The sequence below is a fragment of the Mugil cephalus genome, chromosome 4 (genome assembly GCF_022458985.1).
Source record: "Mugil cephalus isolate CIBA_MC_2020 chromosome 4, CIBA_Mcephalus_1.1, whole genome shotgun sequence".
NCBI lineage: Eukaryota > Metazoa > Chordata > Actinopteri > Mugiliformes > Mugilidae > Mugil > Mugil cephalus.
In genome coordinates this window covers 19,844,136-19,863,544 of record NC_061773.1, presented here as the reverse complement: position 1 = coordinate 19,863,544, position 19,409 = coordinate 19,844,136, and the positions used below count along the sequence as shown (strand labels likewise).

Genomic DNA, 19,409 nt, shown 5'->3' with positions numbered 1-19,409 from the left:
GCGCTGCAACAATGTGTTCCTCCTCTGTCGTCTGAGGACGGGGAGTTGTAATTTACTCACCTGACCGGGAGATGGCAGCATTGGTGCTTAGAAATACTCTGGCGACTTTGTACAGGGCAATGCCACCGTGCAGAATGCTTTCAGTGTAATACACACATGACTTGTCCAGACCTTAGGTAGTACTCTAGTGAAAACATAACAAAACATAATACACAAAACAACATAACAGGCTTGCACTAAACCTCCCCCTTCATGACTGTTGTAATGTTCAGTTTATGATGAAGCCACATCAGAAAGGTGGCGATGTGACGGATTCAGTTTGTGGTGCTGTTAAGTCGGGTAAAGTTGAACACAAAAGTGTTGCCTATTGTTTAGTCTAGCCCGACGACTACAATAGAGTTGTCAAAATAATAAGAACATATGACAGCAGCACAACACAGTGCAGTTCAATAGTACTACAACTACAGCAGCTTCCAAATAGAAAACAGATGAATTAACACCTCTCTACCACAAATGCTGAAAACCACAACCTTCACGAGGCTACAATTTAGAGCAGGACTGTTATATCAAAATATTTTGCCCAATAAAGTGTCAAATGAGCGTTTAAGGCCGCAGTGATCAGACACAACAAAGCAGCAGGGATGCATTGGTTAATACTTCAGTTTATATTATATTTATTCAGAATCAACTGTAAAAGATGAAGGACAGTAAAAAAAAAAGTACGCCGTATCACTCAGATAATGCAATTTACATATTCATTTTCCTTCCAGAATCATTATTTTCGTGTTAAAAGTCCTACATTCAAGTAATAGAAGACATATCAAAGACGTGTGCTTACAGTGATCCATATCCATAAGATCTCTATCCATTAGAGCTCAGAAATAAATGTTAGGTACGGAGTGATCGTTTGTGCTATGTTTTAGTTTGATGGACACCGTCATGTAAAAACCCATGCTAAATAGAACAACAAACTCAGATTATCTCTTTTAACATGTCACACTGGTACAGCTCCATTTTCTAGTGCAGGGAGTGAGGGAGAAACTATTATTTTCTACAGTAATAATAGAAAAAAAAATTAAAAAGCATATATTTGCATATAGTATAGTTTGTCTTATTACACCCCGACCAGCTGAGGATTCGTTCACCGACAGACAATATTACTGGCTTCAGTAGCACCATTTGCATCTAAAATATATGCACACACCCACACACTTGTGTGCACTTGCAACCACGCACGTGCTACCACACAGTGCACACACAAATGGGATGTACTGGGAGACATAAAGCAGGCAAAGCATAAGGGTGAGAGTGAATTCTCTATGTACCACTTAACTTTTGACGTGCATGTGCAGTGACAGCGTGTATATTAGTAGTTTAAAAAAAAAAACAAAAAAAAAAGGTGTCAAGCTTGTGTCTGTGAATTCTGATTGCATGATACAGTACATTAAATGAACCTTATGGAAGAGAAGTGTGATCACATGGAAAAATGGCAGAGAGGAAATAAAATACTTTACTGAATATCCCCCCAGCATTGAATATATTAACACTGGTTTCTTAAAAATCTCCCTTACTTTCCTGAAGCTTTATACTCTCATTTTCTTCTTTTTTTTTTTACACCTGTACAGTTTTATTATTGCTTGAGACACCACCAAACATTGTGATTGTCATGTTATCCCATCCTCAGACAGATGAAATGAAAAAAAGTCACAGTCAAGCTCAAACCCAGTTGAGCTTAGACTTGGTAAAAGATAAAGGTAACTGGTCAAGAGTCTGCATTGTAGTGCTGAGCCGATACTCAGTGTTTCCACAGACACCATTTAGTTTGTTTGTTTTCATTTGGTGAGAATGTGCTCCAGTTTGGGGTTGATAAATGAAAAGCCGGCAAATGCTGTCTGGTCCATGGAGTCAATGAGGTTCTTGTCAGCATGTGAGAGGCGCGGCTTCTCGTTCAGGAACTCTCGGTCAAAGTTGCTGCAGTCGCTGGGGGATTTCTGTGGGAGCCGCGTGAGAGATCACAGTTAGGTCACAGTAACAAACTGCGTAAGTTAATCAATTCCTTAGATGCATGCAATTATATTGATGGATGGATGTTACACAAATGTGTAACAATACCAGACAGTAGAAACACAATTTTAGACTCGTACCACTTTGGGTTTGAAAGGGGGATCTACGCGTCTCTTCTCCAGTTCTGGCCAGTTGATGGTTTTGAAGAACGGGTGTGCGCGGATGTCTCCCACCACACCCAATCTTCGAGTGGGATCTCGCTCAAACAACTGAAATAATGGCAGAAAATAAATAATTGCGACATAGAAACACAACCCAGCTAATACTGTAACACTACATAAATGTGCCTAATGACAGTAATCATTCACCAGTTCAAGCAGGCTCTTGGACTCCTTGGTGATCCACCGAGGGTAGTGAGGGATGTCCGTCCTGATGGATTCGAACAGCTCGTCCTCATCATCGCCTTGGAAAGGCGACTGACCAATCAGCATCTCGTACACCAGCACACCAAAAGACCACCAGTCTACTGAGAATGTGTACTTCTGTCCCATCAGGATCTGAGACAAGAGACAATTAAACGAGATCAGGGCCATGAAAGAAGAACAAGGACAGCGTCCTGTTGTTGTTCTCTACAACCGTGCAGAGAGGACGCAAGTCAATGAAAAATTACATATGTAAATGCTGTCAGGTAGAAAAGAATTACGCAAACACGTCTAGTGACGTTATGATCTAAATTAAATGCAGATAATACTAATATTTACAGAGGAAGGAGCAAGGGGTTGAAACCACAGAATGAGCCACAACTTAAAACGAACCTCTGGTGCAATGTAGTCTGGCGTCCCACAAAATGTGGTGGCTCGGACCTCTCCATACACGTTCTCTTTACACATGCCAAAGTCTGCTATCTTTATGTGTCCGTCCTTGTCCAGCATGACATTGTCCAGCTTCAGATCTCTGCAATCAGACATCAAAATTTCTTCTTATTTCTTTTTCCGCTACTCAAATGGTAGAAGTGAGGTGTCTGAAAAGCTATTATTTCCCAGTCTGCAGAGCTTGACTAGCAGGTTGAAGAAAGACATTGCACACAGTAGTACAGAGAAGTTGTTTTACCGGTAGATAATTCCCTTAGAGTGGAGGAACTGCAGGCCAACTACTATCTCTGCGGCGTAGAATCTAAAGGTGACAGACAAAACAGACGGTTTCATTGTGGTTAAGACAAATTGCTACATAAGCTGCGCTGATGAAAACGACTGCTGCTCCGACACTCATAGCTCTTCAGTGCACTCACGTAGCTCGGTGGATGTCGAAGCGGCCTTTGTCTTGGATGTGGAACATCAAGTCTCCTCCATTCAGGTACTCCATTACAAAGAAGAGGTGCGCCTGTGCAAACAACACATTACTGTCAGCTCAAAATGACGCCAGGAAATAATTCATTCAGATAAGGTAGACTGGAAGCGAGGGTCTTTATCAACAACTAGAAACTGCTGTTCTTACTTTGGACTGGAACGTTGAGTAGAGGTGGGTGAGGAAGGGGTTCTCCCAGGCGAGGGACAGGACTCTCTTCTCCACCATGGTGCACTCCACGTCATCGTCCATTAGAACAACATCCTTCTTCAGGACCTTCACAGCAAAGTACTGGTCGCGTCCTTTCCACTCTGCCAGCAGCACCTGGTGTGTGTCAGAACCACTCAGGAGTCAGTGATCACAACAACTTCAGTGTAAAATAAGCAGCCTGGATACATCTCAGTGTTTGGCCTCAGCGCAGTGTTACCATGCATACGCCGTCCCTGGATATAAATAAACCTTCATCACTCTGCTTCGCTGTAATAAGTGTGTGTGTTTTAATCGAATGTTGCCCGGCATCCGTACACACAGCTCGATGACCCAGCTGTTTTTGAAAACTATCATCTGCCTCTACTGCAGTGAGAGAGAAGTCCTCACAGAGGCAGTGGGTGTTGGCATTGGTCTAGCCTAATTAAAACAGTTTAGGGAAGTGATACGGATTGATAGCAAAGCACAAGACGTGATAAGGCTGCTGCTTCTTGAAAATGTGTTCCTCTTACAGCATGTCTGTGTTAGAATTCATATTACAACATATGAAACATTTCCGGACTTGACAAATTTGTTTCACGCCTCCCTGTGAAGAAACAACTGGACTGTTGTCATTGCTGCCACTGCTGTCTATGTTTTTACATGGCATTATATGATTATTATATAATGCATAAAACATTACATATTATTATATAACGTAAATATATTTTATATGTGTTTCTATGCGATGAAGCTAGTGGACACCAAATTTCCCACGTAACAAATCAAGTATCACTCTAATCTAATGTAATCTTGTGTAATGTTATTGCCATAGTTAAGTCTGTAAAATTTTACAGTGTCCTCTATTTTATGTTTATGTATTTACTTATTAATGGGGTTTACGGTACCTTGCCAAAGCTGCCTTTTCCCAGCACCTTGTGCAACACCAGCTGGTTGAGGGAAAGGTTTTTCCGGATCACTGTAGCAGAGGCTGGGGTTGGCGTTGGGGTTGGGCTCAATCCCTTGCCTCCTGCTGTAAACACACATTTGCAAACTTTGAGCAAACGAATATGTAAACTCATATGCAAAGATGCATGCAAACGCATAAAACAAAGGACTAAAATATAAGATGAGAAAAACCTCAATGACAATATTACAGTTTAAAAAAATAACAGCGTGAATGGATCCGCGCTCCTCCTCATATAATGCATATTATAAAACAAATCTCACCACTAGGATCTGCTGTAGCACTTCTGACGTCTTGGTAGATTCCAATATCTTGGTCAGTAGAGATCTTCATGGATTTCTAGAGAGGAAAATTATTTGGTGAAACAGTCTTGACACCCGCAACCAATTATCAGTTATATATATAAAATTAATCAATTACACAGAGTCAACACAAACTAAAACCCATTTAATTTGTAACTTTGCAAACCTGGGTGACTTGAGACAGAGCCTCTGCCAGTAGTTTCTGGTTGATTCCACACAGATTGCCCACTTTTGTTTCACAGTAACTATGTACGTTCATGCCGCAATCTGATCAGAAAAATGGAGAAACAGGAAAAAATGTCAAGACTGAACACAGGAGAAGAGAAGGGAGGGCGTTAACGTAATAATGTAAATGTAAAAAAGCATTGGGTTTACCATCACACTTAAGGCCCTGTTTGTAGAGACCCCACAGCAGACTGCCACAGTGGTCACAGAACGTGGGGCTCTTGTAGTTGTAGTACTTAAAGCGATGAGGCATATCAATCTTGAAACGCTCTTTCTGGAACTAAAACAGACACAAAAACAATCCATTATACATGAGAGTTAAAACAGACACATGTGGGACTTGGTATAACTGATTTGGGAGTGGTAGGGAAAATTCCACATGAAGCCAATACTATAGCATGATTTTCTATAGATTTAATATCAAATCTTATATTTATGTTGTTTTAATCAGTGTCAGTTAGTTAGTTGTGCTGAATAATCAGAGCATTTGTGTGTTTTTGTAAGAAGGAACATACTGATTCAATTATATGACACTGATGCTGCTGGTCTGTTTATTCTGTTTTTAACCTGTGCAACATATTTTTACCGTCTACCGTCTTCAGAGCTAAAATATATTTTTACATTTCAATTTATATATATATATATATATATATATATATATATATATATACATTTTCAATATTTTTAGTATTTTAACTCATTTGCAAACAAAACCTCTGGCACTATTTTATATACTTTGTGTCTGCACCGAAAAGGAGAAGCTCTCCAATCTTGTTATACACTGTATAATGACAATAAAGGGCAATTATACAGGAATACATGGACTACCACATAAAATAGGATCAAAAGTAAAGTCATTACTTAATTGAAAAGTGATAAAAGCCCAGTGAAAAATGCCCTTCACAGTCAATGTCAGCTTAGAGAGGGTTTGCATTCATGTGGGAGAACTTTAACTTTGCTCACCATAGTGTCCCGACTGTTGGCTGCTGTTCCAGTGCACCTGCCAATGATTTTTTCGATGCATTTCTTGTGGATTGCTGCATTGCATTCTGGGTGAATTAAATGAGAAAATATTAACTACAAATGTAAGGATTAATTCAAATTCCTTATAATAATAATAATAAATAAAAACTCACGTCTACACTTGTAACCTTGCTTGTTCAGGCCCCTGAATGGGAGGACAGGAAAATAAGTTACCAAAAATACAAATAAAAATGAAAATTCATCTGCTGATATTGGAGCAAAGAGCCGAGGATAATTTTCACACAAAAAAAATCAGTTATGACAGTAATGTACTTTATATACCACGGAGAATATGTTGCAGCAGGCTACAACAATAAAGTGTGCAAACATTTCAACAGATAGGCACAGAGGTGACTCAGTGGTTTCACATTTGTTATCACTACAAATGGAAAATGTTGTTCACGTCTTAGACCATAAGACTGAAATTAGGTAGCTGTAAAAACAGTCAGGTGATAAGTAGCGGCAGAGACACACACTAAGTTCAGATGCTAAGGAAAACAGCAGATTTCCTCCTGCCTGACTGTAAAGGGGTAGATAAAGCGGTAGTTTGAGGAGATAGAGGAGGAGCTTGGCTCACAGATTCGTCCTGCTGACACAGTAGGAACACAGCATGACAGCCTGGTGGGATTTCCCTCGACAGTGACTCATTCTCACAATAGCACTCCCGCAGTTTTTTTCTTTTGCCCTGTTTAGGAAATTTGAACCACTACTAATTGATCTTTTGTGAAAGGCTCTTGGTGGGCTGGACTTTTTTTTTTTTTTTTTTTTTTCTTTACTGAACAATAAATCAGTCTTATCTGGATCATAAGCTACGCCAAAAAATGTCTGGAAATGACAAAGCTGTGCCGGAGGCAACTTAATAAAAACCCAGTGTTGTAATAACAACGTAGAAAACGAGGAGACGGGCAAATTACTTTACGTTAATTTTCTGGTTTGCTGTTATTCTTTTTCAAATGAATGGCAAGGCAACAGCTGGCATCTCACCAGAGGAACTCTCTGCAGACGGAGCAGAAGGTGGGCTGGCCAAAGAAGGTGGCGGTGAACTCGTGGTTCTTGTAGCAGTGAACCTTGGGCTGCTTAAAAGCTCCTCTCCTCCTGTTGAGGGTCATAGCTCCGTCTTCAGGAATCGACTTCACCGACGGCTTACTCGACACTGAGGGGAGAAATCAATTTACATTCTGTTTACATTGTTGCATTCAGACTCACACGTTTTCAGTGAATTGTTCTCCAAATACATTTTAATTTATATCAGTTAGTATTAATTCCTCATTTAACCAATAACTGTTTTTACAACGTAGCTGAATAATTCAACTAATGTTCACTGAATGCTGCTATTATCATAAATCAGTCAACAGCCAAGTTGGTATATTCAGAGGGAAGCTGCATAGATGGTGCAAGAACTAAAACATGCCCACCAGGATAAGCTGCTCTAAGTGACGCAAGCCAAATGGGCGGGGTCAAAGGTCATTCAGAGAGGACAGCGAAAGAGGCGTGAGAGAAGTAAACAAAGAAGACAGAAACTGTGGGAGAGAGTGGCAGGGTATGTAAGTGGATGGGGGAGTGAAAAGAAGGAGAGGCCTAAAAGAGACAACTGACAGACGGGGAAAAGTGGGAAGAGTGATGAGGCGAGGGAGATAAACTAATTTCCTATCTGCATTCTTCTGACAGATGTTTATGTTTGGAGGGCGCTTCTGTAAGCCGAGCCAAGGCAGCGGGAGAAAGACAGACAGAGGAGGCAGACAGGGCTGTTCACACATGCCTAAAAATACTCTGGGCTGCTTTTCAGGAAACCTGTGGAGTGTGTGGGAGGGAGCCGATGACGTATAGGGCTCTTTCTTGGCCGCGCGTACTCCCCTCCCCTCCCTCAGCGACCCCCTCCAACTTGAAGCCCCGACTGTGTGTTACTCCCACACAGAATCTCCCATTAAACAAAACCAGTCTGGAAAAGGGAACATGGCAGTGACTCCTCCGGCTGGCTCGCTCCTCTGTCTGGCCCTAAGCTCCTACACGGCTTCACTTCTGCTTCTAAAAAACTGAAGTGGAATTAAAAGAAGTCGATCACCTGTTTCACTATTAAGTGGCCTTTTAATATGAAGTAAATCCAAAAATTCCAAGTTTCCTTCTTTTTTGTTTTTTTTGAAAACACGAGTGAAGTCTAGGCAGTGAACTCACAGTCACATTTAAAGGCTACACATTCAAAGCCACACCTGCAGTCAGCTGACGAGCTCAACCTGAGATATGGATGCAGCGTTTAGATTAAACCCATGACAGCATGAGCAGGACAGAACCGTTTTCCCCCAAAAAGTTGGAGCGCAATGTGAAATGTAAATAAAACCACAACGCAATTATTAAGAAATCATTAAAAATGGTACAAAGTCAACATACCATCTAAGTCATGTTGTTACGTGCACTAGATACAGAAAGTCACAAAGATGTTGCCTGGTTACCAGCTCCAAAACCTGTATATCTAGTTCAGCACTAATGGCCCCAACACCTATGTGTGAGCCGGCCATGTCATTAACGCAGCACCTCCGCTGCAAAAGCCGACTTAGAAACGGCAGGCTTTCCTTCAGCCTGGTCCACGACTTAGAAAAAAAAGAACTGACCTCATGAAAGTTTCCAGTTAAGTCCATCTTAAATTAGCTTTTTTGTTTTTCCAGAGAAGGTGGGAGGATCCATGATCTGGTTCATGTGTGGCTTTTCTTTTCACGGTTTATTTGAGCACATGTACTAATTTATACGACAGAATCATGTCTATGTTTAATGCAGCACCACCCGAGGGCCAGAAGATCCCGGTCATTCATTACTGATTTTCAGTTTGTTTACAGGTAATTGCTCAGGATTCTCTGAACATTTTAATGATTTATAAGTAGCGTAGATATTAAAAAAAACAACAAATTTAACTTTGAGAAACATTATTCTTTAATTGTTGAACTATTTAGTGATCCAGTTTTTGACAGAGCGGTAAATCCCTCCCTATCTTCACTTCCTAAAGACCCTCTGAGACGCCCTCTTTAATATTTGTGGCCAGTTAACTGAATTAGGTGAGTCCCAGCTTTGTAGTTGTGTTGTTAATATCAAAATCGAAATGTATTGATTAAAAAAAAATAATCACAAATCAATCAACCCCTATTTTTCTTATCAAAGAGGGTTATTATCCACACAATAGTCAAGAATCATTTTTGCCAGCAGAGGGCATCGTATATCAGTGAGTAACATAAGTGTCTGTAAAGGATAAGGAGTGAGGGGCTGCCCTCAACAGCTCTACTCAGGGACGTGTCCTCTTTCAGCATCTGCATGTGTCTCCCTGGTGGTCTAGTGGTTAGGATTCGGCGCTCTCACCGCCGCGGCCCGGGTTCGATTCCCGGTCAGGGAACATACTTCTGAGAACACCATTACGTAATTACTTTCACTCTTTTAAATGTTTCCTGTGGAATGCTGCTGTCTGTTATTGTCACTTATTCCTAACTGGCTGAGCTCAGCAGGAAAAAAAAAAGCTGATGTCACATATTTAGTCTGAATGCAAATCTAAATCTAATGTTAGTGGTGAGGCTGCATGCCTGAGTCTCTAAGCATCAGATACAGCCACACAGTCCTGACAAAGCACTTAAGAGTGTTATAAACAGAAATATATCATAAATACTACTGATGTGAAGATTTACCGGTATCGGCCTCCTCCAGGAAATACTGCACAGCCATCTGAATCTTCCCCGCAGGATGCAGGTCCACCCAGAACTCGATGCGTCCGCTGGTTTTGGACTTCTTACAGCGTTCTGCCAGTAAGGACACACCTACGGTCGCCTTGGCCAAAGGCTCCTCGGTGCTCAGCATGAGGACCACTTCTAGGACACGCCCCTCATATATGTGAGCATCAAAAGTGTCCTTCCATGCAGGAAACATGGTGGGCTTCCTCTGAATCAAGGTCTTTCCTCGCTCTGTGAAAGACAATCGTGAGTTATCACTGGAAACAAAAGTCGGTCTTTTTCACCTGTCCTGTCTCGGGAGAAAAGTCACAGCGCGACTTTCCCCTGGAGAGTTTGTTTGTGGACCTTGACTGTTACGGCTTTCGCATTCCTATTAACTGCAGTGCTTCCCAGTCTAAATCTCATTACACGGGCACACATCTGTACATACCTGTGCTGACAGACTCCTTGATCTTGATGGCACATAGGAGAGGGTCAGAGAGAGGAGGCAGGGCACCCAGGTCATAGGCATTGAGGGTAATGCGCAGGAAGGGTGCCATGGTGACCACTCACCGCCTCCTAGAAAAAAAAAGACACGGAGTTAGGACACCGCTTTCTATCTTACATTAACTTTGAACTTGCATTGCTCAAGTGCTTCACATAAAACAAGAAGGAAGAAGGAACCAAAGAGGAAGTGGAGGTTTCCAGTACAACATATACGTTTGGAAACTATCTGTCAGAAATGAGGGAAGAAGAAACCCAGTGGTGGAGAGAAACTGAAAATGAAAAGGATCAAATGTCCTCCGCAACAGAAAGTTCTGCTGTTAAACTTTTATTTCTTTTAGTTGAGGCTGAACGACAGATTGTAAAGTCTCTTCTATCGCTTTGTGCTTTACTGCTGACATTAGAAATCTGTGATGTAACAAAGACAAAACACTATAGTTCAACTCATATTTAAAGCTACTGACTATTCTTTTTACGTGTTTGTGCTGAAATTGTTACACTGAACAATTTCAGAAGAGAAACTTCAATTCTCCACATTTTAAACGTCATAAAACTTGAACACAATTTGCCAAAGAATCCACCTGTTTGCTTTACTGAAGCTGAATTGCTCAGTTTTGTGGAACACAGCTTTCGAAAGGTTTTGCACACTTCCCTTTAAAGCGGTTCTTGTGGATTTGAACAGTCTTTCTAAAGTCATATTGTATCTGGACACGATAAAGGACTGTGTTAATGAATGCTTGCTCATTAATGAATGCTCAAAGATACAACTACCAGTATATAGGTGACACAACTTCAAAATTAAATTAACATCAGATAAATGTGCAAAAAGTCAAGCACCTTCTTTGGACGATGTTGTGTGGTAAACTGTGTTACTATGGAAACAACAAGTCCAATTAAAGGTATTTTACTTCAAGAAGGGTTTTAAAAGTAGAAACATTAGAGGGCAGTCGGGCTTAAAGGGACTGTTGTGATACTTTCAGTTTTCGAGGCCGTTTTACACCAATTACTCACGCATGTGCTTTGTCACAGATTAGCATGACGCGGGGCACATTAGCCTGCACCCTAATACCCAAAGCAGCAACAAAATCCCTCCAAGATTTTCTACATAGAGCCTTTTGTGCACTTTCAAGTGGAACTCTTGTAGCTTTATGAGCATAGCTTTAATATTTCACTTCAGAGAGACGGCGACAATGTGATCCAAAGCAAACGGCGTCTCATTTTATTTTTATTTTCTCAATGTTTAGCTGCTCTGTGAAGTCACATATTGACAACCTGTTAAAATAATGGCCACTTTTTCAGGTTTTTCAGAAAACACAAAAAACTGAACCAAATATTGAATGTGTGATAATAATTATTAAAAATCTTGACTTAATGAATTTTAGGAATGATATCTGAGCGGTAATGTCTAAATACAGTGCAGACTTTTCGTAAGCCTCCGCATGAATATTCACAGGAGACTGAGATATGTAATCGTGTCGTTGCATAAGAAGACCGGCTTTGTTTGTGTACAAACTCTTTTCTCACCCCGGATAATGTCATGCATCCTAAGGTCTTACGTGACTCAACCGGTATTGACTACAAAAGGCGCACCAGATGCTATTTTAACCTCTGTCTGGTTCTCAATCACAGCTCAGTTTTTCTGAAATAATCATTAAGTATATCAAACATTTCCTCATTACGGTCGAATAGTTTAGAGGGAGAAGAAAACATTTCCCGTTCAATATTCCCCATTGTTATCTCCTGCTATTAGGATTACATGCTAACATACTAGCACTGAGCGTGCCTCAGGTGTATATGTGTGTGTGCGACTCTGTACATAAAAATTGAAAAGCGGACTCACTCGTAGCAGGCCGTGTGGGTGTGTGTAGGAGCAGAGGTGACACACACAGACCGACTCTTGTGATTTGGGGGTCGGTGGGTGTAAATACCAAACAAACAGTGTGAGTGAGGAAGTGAATAGCCAACAGTGTGAAAAGGAGTTTACTCAGTTACTCAGTAGCTAGTAGTGTATAAAGGTCTGTACAAATGTTTGGTGCAGTAAAACTTTATCACGTTGACCCATTGACGAGAGGCGGATCTCGCTATCAGACGATCCAAGAAACTGCTCTCTTCCCATGCATGCACATGTGCGGTATACAAAAGAAGTAATCAAAGTAGACCGAACGTGTAAACAAATTATGTATGTGTGAGTAGTCAAATTTCCAATATGTTCTCTTATGTACACATTCACAGGCGTTATGTAGAAAAGGGAGCCTTGTTTCCCCAGAGAGAGTGGAAAAAATGAGCACACGAAACTGGGGGAAGGGGTGGGCAGAGGAAAAGAGCAAGAGAGAGAGAGAGAGAGAGAGAGAAAAAGAGTGATGGACAATAAACTGTAGGGTAGGCCTATGTACATGAAGGAAAAACAGATTTGCCCTCAGTGGATGCAGTTATAATGGAATTGACTACCGGCGATTTAGCACATCGTTTTTGGTCCTGAACTATAAACGCCAAACCTGTGGCATCTGTTCCACAACACAAATAAATAAATAGATTATATACTGACTGGAAGAAGCCACAATATGTGGGGGAAAAAAAATACACCAAGACAACAGCAAGGTGTGCTCAAAGAGGACAAGGTTAACAGTTAATTCTGTGATGTATAGGATGTCACACATTTCGGCAAGTTGGACAATAATCTTCCTCTGTAATGACGTAAATCACAATAACAGAGACAGACTATGCACGGCTGGCCACGAAAGATGGATTATTATCAAAGTGGTGCTCAACCGTACGCCACAAACACGTCAAAGGTTTGGTATGCACTGAAACAGAGGAGATGTTCCCTTACGGTAAGCAGTAATCGAGCTAGTCGAGCAGGCTCGGGAGCATCTGTGTGAGTCAACCCTCCACAAAACACACAACAAAGACAAGTAATTACAGTGAGGGACAGAGGTGACTGACAAAAGTGGTTGAGAGAAGTCAAACAATGACCAAAAGAACAATGTTGGTCTCAATGACATAACTCAGTGAGAAGTGGAAATTCACATATGATGCCTCCTCTAGAGCAGCAGATTTACAGTCTTTTTTTCTTTTCTTTTTTTAAATGACTCTGTAGTGTGAAGGTTTGATAACACAGGACTTGCTGCTTTTCCATTACTCCTAGAAATGCGCAAAACCTAAATACCGCAATAAAAAACTGATAATAGAAACGCCTTCATTTCGTAGAACCACTCAAATATCGCTAAAACATTTTTTACGCTCTCACGAGGTGGTTTTTCATACGTATCAATAGAAAAGTGTATCGCAAAAGTGCAATGGAAACACTTTTTTTTTCCACTTCTGGGCATCACCAGAAGTGACACAGGGCGTCGTGTGACCAGTTTATTTGAAGTCCATCTTCCTCAAAGTCTTGCATGACAAATATTTAAGAGAATTATGGGACTTTACAAAGCGCAACTGTACTTTATGAAAATTTCAGAACTGTTGCTTTTATTTTGCAAAAAACTGTAATGGAAACGCAGCTCCTGATATATTCAATTAATAATTAGACCACCCTGCATAATTACCAGAAAAGTTTGTTCACCTCACAAAGAGCATTCAGGCAAAGGTTTCAATCTACTAGGTGAACAGAGCAAAACTTGAAGTCTTCTTAACTAAACATAGAAGATGTTTAGTTGTTTTGTTTTGTTTTTTAAGAAGAGAGAGAGACTCAAAACGAGCAAGAAGTGAATATGGCTGCAGCGAAAGCCGGTTAAAGCATCACAGAAGTCTGCATAGTGTGTCTGCTGTCGTCTATTCAACACACGTTGACTGCAAAAGGGGCCATAAATGGTGACTTCAGTTATGTTTATGGTAACTTTTCCAAATACATACTGCCTTAAAGGGATGGTTTCTTTGAAGTGGGCTTGTACGAGCTGCTGATCCACAGTCGGTGCATTATCTAGAGTAGATGGTGGTCAGCACAGCTCCAGTTGGAAGAAGCAGACAGGAGACCAAACAATGGAGGGGTGTGGATGGCGCGGGCGGCAAAACATATTTCAACTACATACCAGAGTCACACAATAATAATAAAAAAACAAACTAATCGATGCAGTAGCAGACCGGGAGCTGCCATGTTCTCCGAGGTAATGTCACAGTTTTTGTTAACAGTGCTGAGCAACTGCATTGATCGTGTGATGTGAAGTTAAACACTGTCACTGTATTGAGCGCGGTAGCATAAGTCTAACACACAACATTTCTCTTCTTTATGTTTCTAGATGTACAAAGTCATAAGCACTCATGCTAGTTAGCTTTTTTCTTTTTACAACAGAATGGCCTAAAGGCACATAACCCTAACATAAACATGAGCAACAAACCTGTTTCCCTACAGACATTTTGACTTGAAACTATTCAGGTGAAGAGGACTACGGTAAATAGCTAAATGTCCCTGACGGTAAACCCATTCCAGTTAGCTCACATGAAGTGAGGACCGTAAGAGCGTCTCGCCTAAATGCATCGCAAGCATTACACTCGTCATTCATTCTTGGGATTTTCCCCCTCCGTACATTGAGCTGACTGAGTGGTAATTTAAGCATGTCGCACCTGGAAGGGGTGGACGAACAAGAAACTAAAGTATGGCAGCATTCCACTTTAACTGCTTCTGATAATGGCTTCTGGCACAGTGTGTGCTGACTCACGGTCATGGCAACAGGGACACTTAAAGAAAAAAAAACAACACAAAACAGGGCAATCATTAACATTAACAACAATATTTCTATATTTCTATGTATCTATCACTAGCACCTGTACATATCTCCACTGAAGTTGTTATCTACTAACAAATGGTGTAATGGGCACTATGAGAGGACGTTGCAAAAGATAGGAATTACGTCTGCCTCGGCGACAGAGGATGCCCTTCAGCAGTGAAAACCGGCCTGACAGTATTCTATATAAAGCTACAACATAGAAAGTGGGGCGCAGGTAACACATCAACCTGTTTTGAACATATCAGTCAAGCAAAAACATTCCAAAATAATTCCCACATTAGCCGACACACCTGGGTTTTAGGTTCAGATGTCACTGGCCCACGTGATGCTGCCCTGAAGTCGGTTTGACACTTTGCTACCCTGCACGTATTCATCCATTTCAAAGCAAAAATGTGAAGAATGCAAATGATGAAAACCTTATGATTCTGCGGTGACGGCACCTCACGTGACGAGTAAACTTTAGTTTTCCTGTCCGTCTCAACACACAATGACAGAGAAGGAGGGGGGGAAATGAACGACACGAGAGGTCCACCACAAACCGAAAACCTGCCTGGCTACATAGAAAGAGCTCATCCAGTCTGTGACCTGAACAAACACACCACTTCACATATTTATTGTAATCTTGAACAATACTAGCCATAAAGCCAATAATAACCTGCTGCCTGTGGCTGTGTGTGTGCATACGTAAATATTTATAGGATCATATTACTGTACTTTAGAAAGCACAAAGAAAAAACATCCCTCCACATCAGAAACTTCAACAGTGATCACGAACTAGGGCAATTCCTCACTGCGACACCGCCGTTGGGTTTTACACGTAGGAGTTTGCAACAACATTGCTGCACTTCCTTAAGATGCATTAATTAGAAAATGCGTTTCTTGTGTCCTGTTTTGACAGAGTTGTTTTTTTGGCTACATCAAATCGAGCTCTGCATCCAAATATACCTGGTGAATATCTAAATCTAGTGAATGTTACGGCTTTGTATAAACAGTGTGCAACTTCAAGCACGGTCAAGGGTAACACTGTTTTCATCCACAGTTTCATCCACTTTAGAACAGGCATGTGCACGTGATATTAAAATTGCTTCACAAGTGTACAGTGCCAGCATGCATTAAAAAAAAAAAAAAAAAAAAACGTCTGTGGAATATCCAAAGAGACAATTGTTGAAACCATGCAGAACTCGTAGGACCAGTAGGGGAACAATGTTTAAAATGTCAACAAGTTCAAAAGGGCTGAAACACTTCAACTGTGGGAGGGATCGGTGTGAAAGCACAAACCGAACCAAACTACCAGCTGGAGGTTATCAAATGAAACAGAGCAACTTTTGAACCCGGTCGGTCGCTGCATTTTCTTTTTCGGCGACACTTTTGATAGACGCATTCATCAAAACAAAACATGTACCTCCAGCAAAACTCTCCTTAATCCTTTCGCTGAGGCATGGTGGCATGCATTATTAACGCATTAACACCGCCTCAGAAGGCACATAAGTATACTTACACACACGCAAACGCGCACACACACACACACACACACACACACACACAATAATAACCTTGAACAAAGGAGCCTTTAATGAATTTCAGTGGAGACTCAAAGCCTCTCTTTCTTTCACGAACCAAGGTTAATGTCTAACAGCCCATTCCCAAACACACTCTCACGTACACACACACACACACACACGCACACAGGTAACGTCAACAGACAGCTTATTACAGGTGCTGCAATGAATAGCATGAAAATGTGCCTTTAGCTGTGCTTTTGTTAGACTGTCTGTCTTTTTGACACGTGTTCACACACACACTCACATGCACATGACAAGTTAAATCAGGACAGGAAAGAAGAGCGAGCGAGGTCTTAAGATGAGCTGATTTTGCTCTTTCAAGGTCAGAGTCAGAAAAATGGCTGTGTGATATATTCATTCCTGTGATACCGGCTGAAACGACCTTTAATCAAATCAATACGAGCCCGTGTTGGATGTCCCGCTGGCAGCGCACACGGAGGCTAACTTCGGCGCGACTGCTGCGGAGGGATAACCTTTTTTGATTTTCTCTCCCTCCTCCCAGAGTATCACCGAGCTCTTTGGCACGGCGGCAAAACCTGCCACACAAGCGCGGAATGAATCCTGCCACTGTGTGTGAGCGCGAGTGTGTGTGTGTGTGTGTGAGCCCCCATATGCATTAAAAGCGGTGTCCATTTCTGCTCCACTCACAGTTTACAAAGGCTTACTTAAGTCGGACAAAAAAAGCATCTGAGCAAGGAGAGCCGAGCACGTTGCGGGGGACAGCGTGCATGGGACAGAGATACGCAGTGACAAAGGCAAATAATCCACCCAACTATCATTACCCAAGACTGAGCTTGCAAATTGTTTATGTGAGTGTGTAATTATGTGTATAGTTATGCAAAACACCAGGTGTTCTAGGGAGAATCATGTAAGAAGAAACACACACTAAGCAAAACTTCTTTAAAAATCCTCTCATTATATTATTCAAACTACATCACTTTTAACTCCCGACTGTTGTGACACTCGCTTCACGTAAAGATTCTATACTATGTCCGTACAGGCTCGACAATCGAATGCGGTTTCTAATTGAATGATTAGCTATTCATACCTGCACGTTGCCGTCTAATATCAGTCTAAACATTGTCGAAATCCTCTGTAATTTGTTTGTGTGCTTTACTTTTAAGAGGTCAGTGCTGCATGGGCAGCTCCTCACTGAGCAGATGTCCTCACTGTGTCCTCCAAGCAGCTCATGATGCCACAAGCCAATATTGACACACAGTAACTGCAGGCGGATAGTGTTACCTGCGCTGCCTCCACAAAATAACAACAGGATACAGAGTCTTGCCACAAAGGCAGAATTGCATTATAGTGCGTGTCACAAGAGTTTTGAAAGCAATGGAAGGAACATTTCAAAATAGGGTTTAGTCTTTAGCGCGCCTGGGGAACTAAGAAATTGTGTAGGTGTTCACGGCCACAACTATGCAGAGTAATCTTGAAGCCTTAAAATACCCCTGCTGTCACCTTTTCTGGGTTAAGTCAATTACTAAGAAACCCATGTAAACAAAAAACTTGTGGAGTCAACTGAAGTTATTTGTGTGTTGGATTGTTAAATGTAATTCTGGGTTCCAGCCTTAAGCACAATGAAGGAAGGACCTTTGATACTTCAGGCTCGTGGACTTTAGTCTCAGCTGAACAACGTGAATCTGCTCCGATACATGTTAGACAGCATTACAGAGCGACGATTGTCATCTGCATTGTCTTATCACGAATGTGATACTTGCAGCTTTCTGTCACACTACACCCAAGACAAACAGAGGGGACTTGATGGGAGGCCACTAAAACTCTAAAACTAAAATGATACAGAATAGTCATCATGCATGCCGACTGTGTGCACTCCGTGGATTATTACCATAGTTAGGGCTGGTTTAACCAGAGTATCAGCTTCAACGCATGCACTGAAAGTACTTTAAGTAATCTCAAATGCAAAACAACATCGTTTTAGTTTCAACAGACAAAAATGCAACTAAAATATGTGTGTAAACATGTTTGTTATAAATAAAACTTATAGTAATTATTATGATAATAAGGCAGATTACTGTCCCTTCAGCATTGACAAAAGTTTTAGGGAATAAATACGTGACTTTAAGATTATTTAAGGTTTAATGCTTTCATTTTATATTGAGAAGACAAGTTGTTGCTATAGTTTAACTTTTTCTTGGCTAGTTAACATCAGTGAAGTTGACTGTTGCCAGGATACAACACTTTACCACGGGGATTTAAGAAGAATGATCCCGGTGTTGCGTTCAATGCCATCACACTATAAGCGGAACGATGCGTTTTGTCGCAGTAATGACACGAAACGCGGCTTTGTGTGTGACTAAGCAAGTTTCTTCACTAACACAGAAACACACACACATAACTAGAGAGGTGTTAGACCTAACTTACTGCTGCCACTACTGAGTTGAGTTTTGCAGTTGAGCTTTGCCTTACTGTCACACCAGCCAAAAGGTGCGTCGAAGCAAAGGCGAGCGACACAACGTAGCCTGCATGCGAGTCAGAAGCAAACAAGGGTCCCAACTGTCAAACACCGACCTCAAGTTTTTCTTTTTCAAAACAAGTCCAGCCACTCACCTCTTTCGCCGGAGTAGAAAGTGTCTTCAAGTTTGTCGCGAGTTTGAGCCAACAGTTGTGTCCGAAAAGAGTTTCCCCAAAGGCGCGACTTGAATGTTTTGAATGGTGTTTAAGGAAGTGCTTAAAGTCGGCTGCTGCTACTGACTTCTGTCACACTCTGTCTCTGTCTGCCGGGCTGCGAGTGCGCGCTGCGACTCTATGGCAGCGCGCGGTGCAGAGGAGTGGACTTGTGACGTCAACCAGGTAAATTCCCGAGGAACACACACACACACACGCACACACACACGCAGACACAGAAGCGACAGGATGAC

At 41.5% G+C, this 19,409-nt stretch overlaps 1 protein-coding gene and 1 non-coding gene across 2 annotated transcripts; one reads left to right on the top strand and one right to left on the bottom strand.

Annotated features, from left to right (window-relative positions):
- Positions 1-650: 650 nt before the first annotated feature.
- On the bottom strand, positions 651-19,277 carry LOC125007100 (protein kinase C delta type-like). Its single transcript, XM_047583697.1, has 17 exons — positions 19,099-19,277; positions 10,186-10,313; positions 9,714-9,986; positions 7,036-7,204; positions 6,165-6,196; positions 5,992-6,077; positions 5,179-5,308; positions 4,970-5,070; positions 4,765-4,840; positions 4,443-4,567; positions 3,499-3,672; positions 3,293-3,384; positions 3,115-3,177; positions 2,820-2,958; positions 2,373-2,561; positions 2,145-2,273; positions 651-1,991 (listed from the first exon to the last, which is right to left on the bottom strand). Exons 2-17 carry the CDS (start codon positions 10,292-10,294, stop codon positions 1,833-1,835), a joined length of 2,046 nt encoding a protein of 681 aa, XP_047439653.1. The 5' UTR covers positions 10,295-10,313; positions 19,099-19,277; the 3' UTR covers positions 651-1,832.
- trnae-cuc lies at positions 9,356-9,427 on the top strand. Its single transcript has one exon. It is a non-coding gene; the product is annotated as a tRNA-Glu (tRNA).
- Positions 19,278-19,409: the final 132 nt, after the last annotated feature.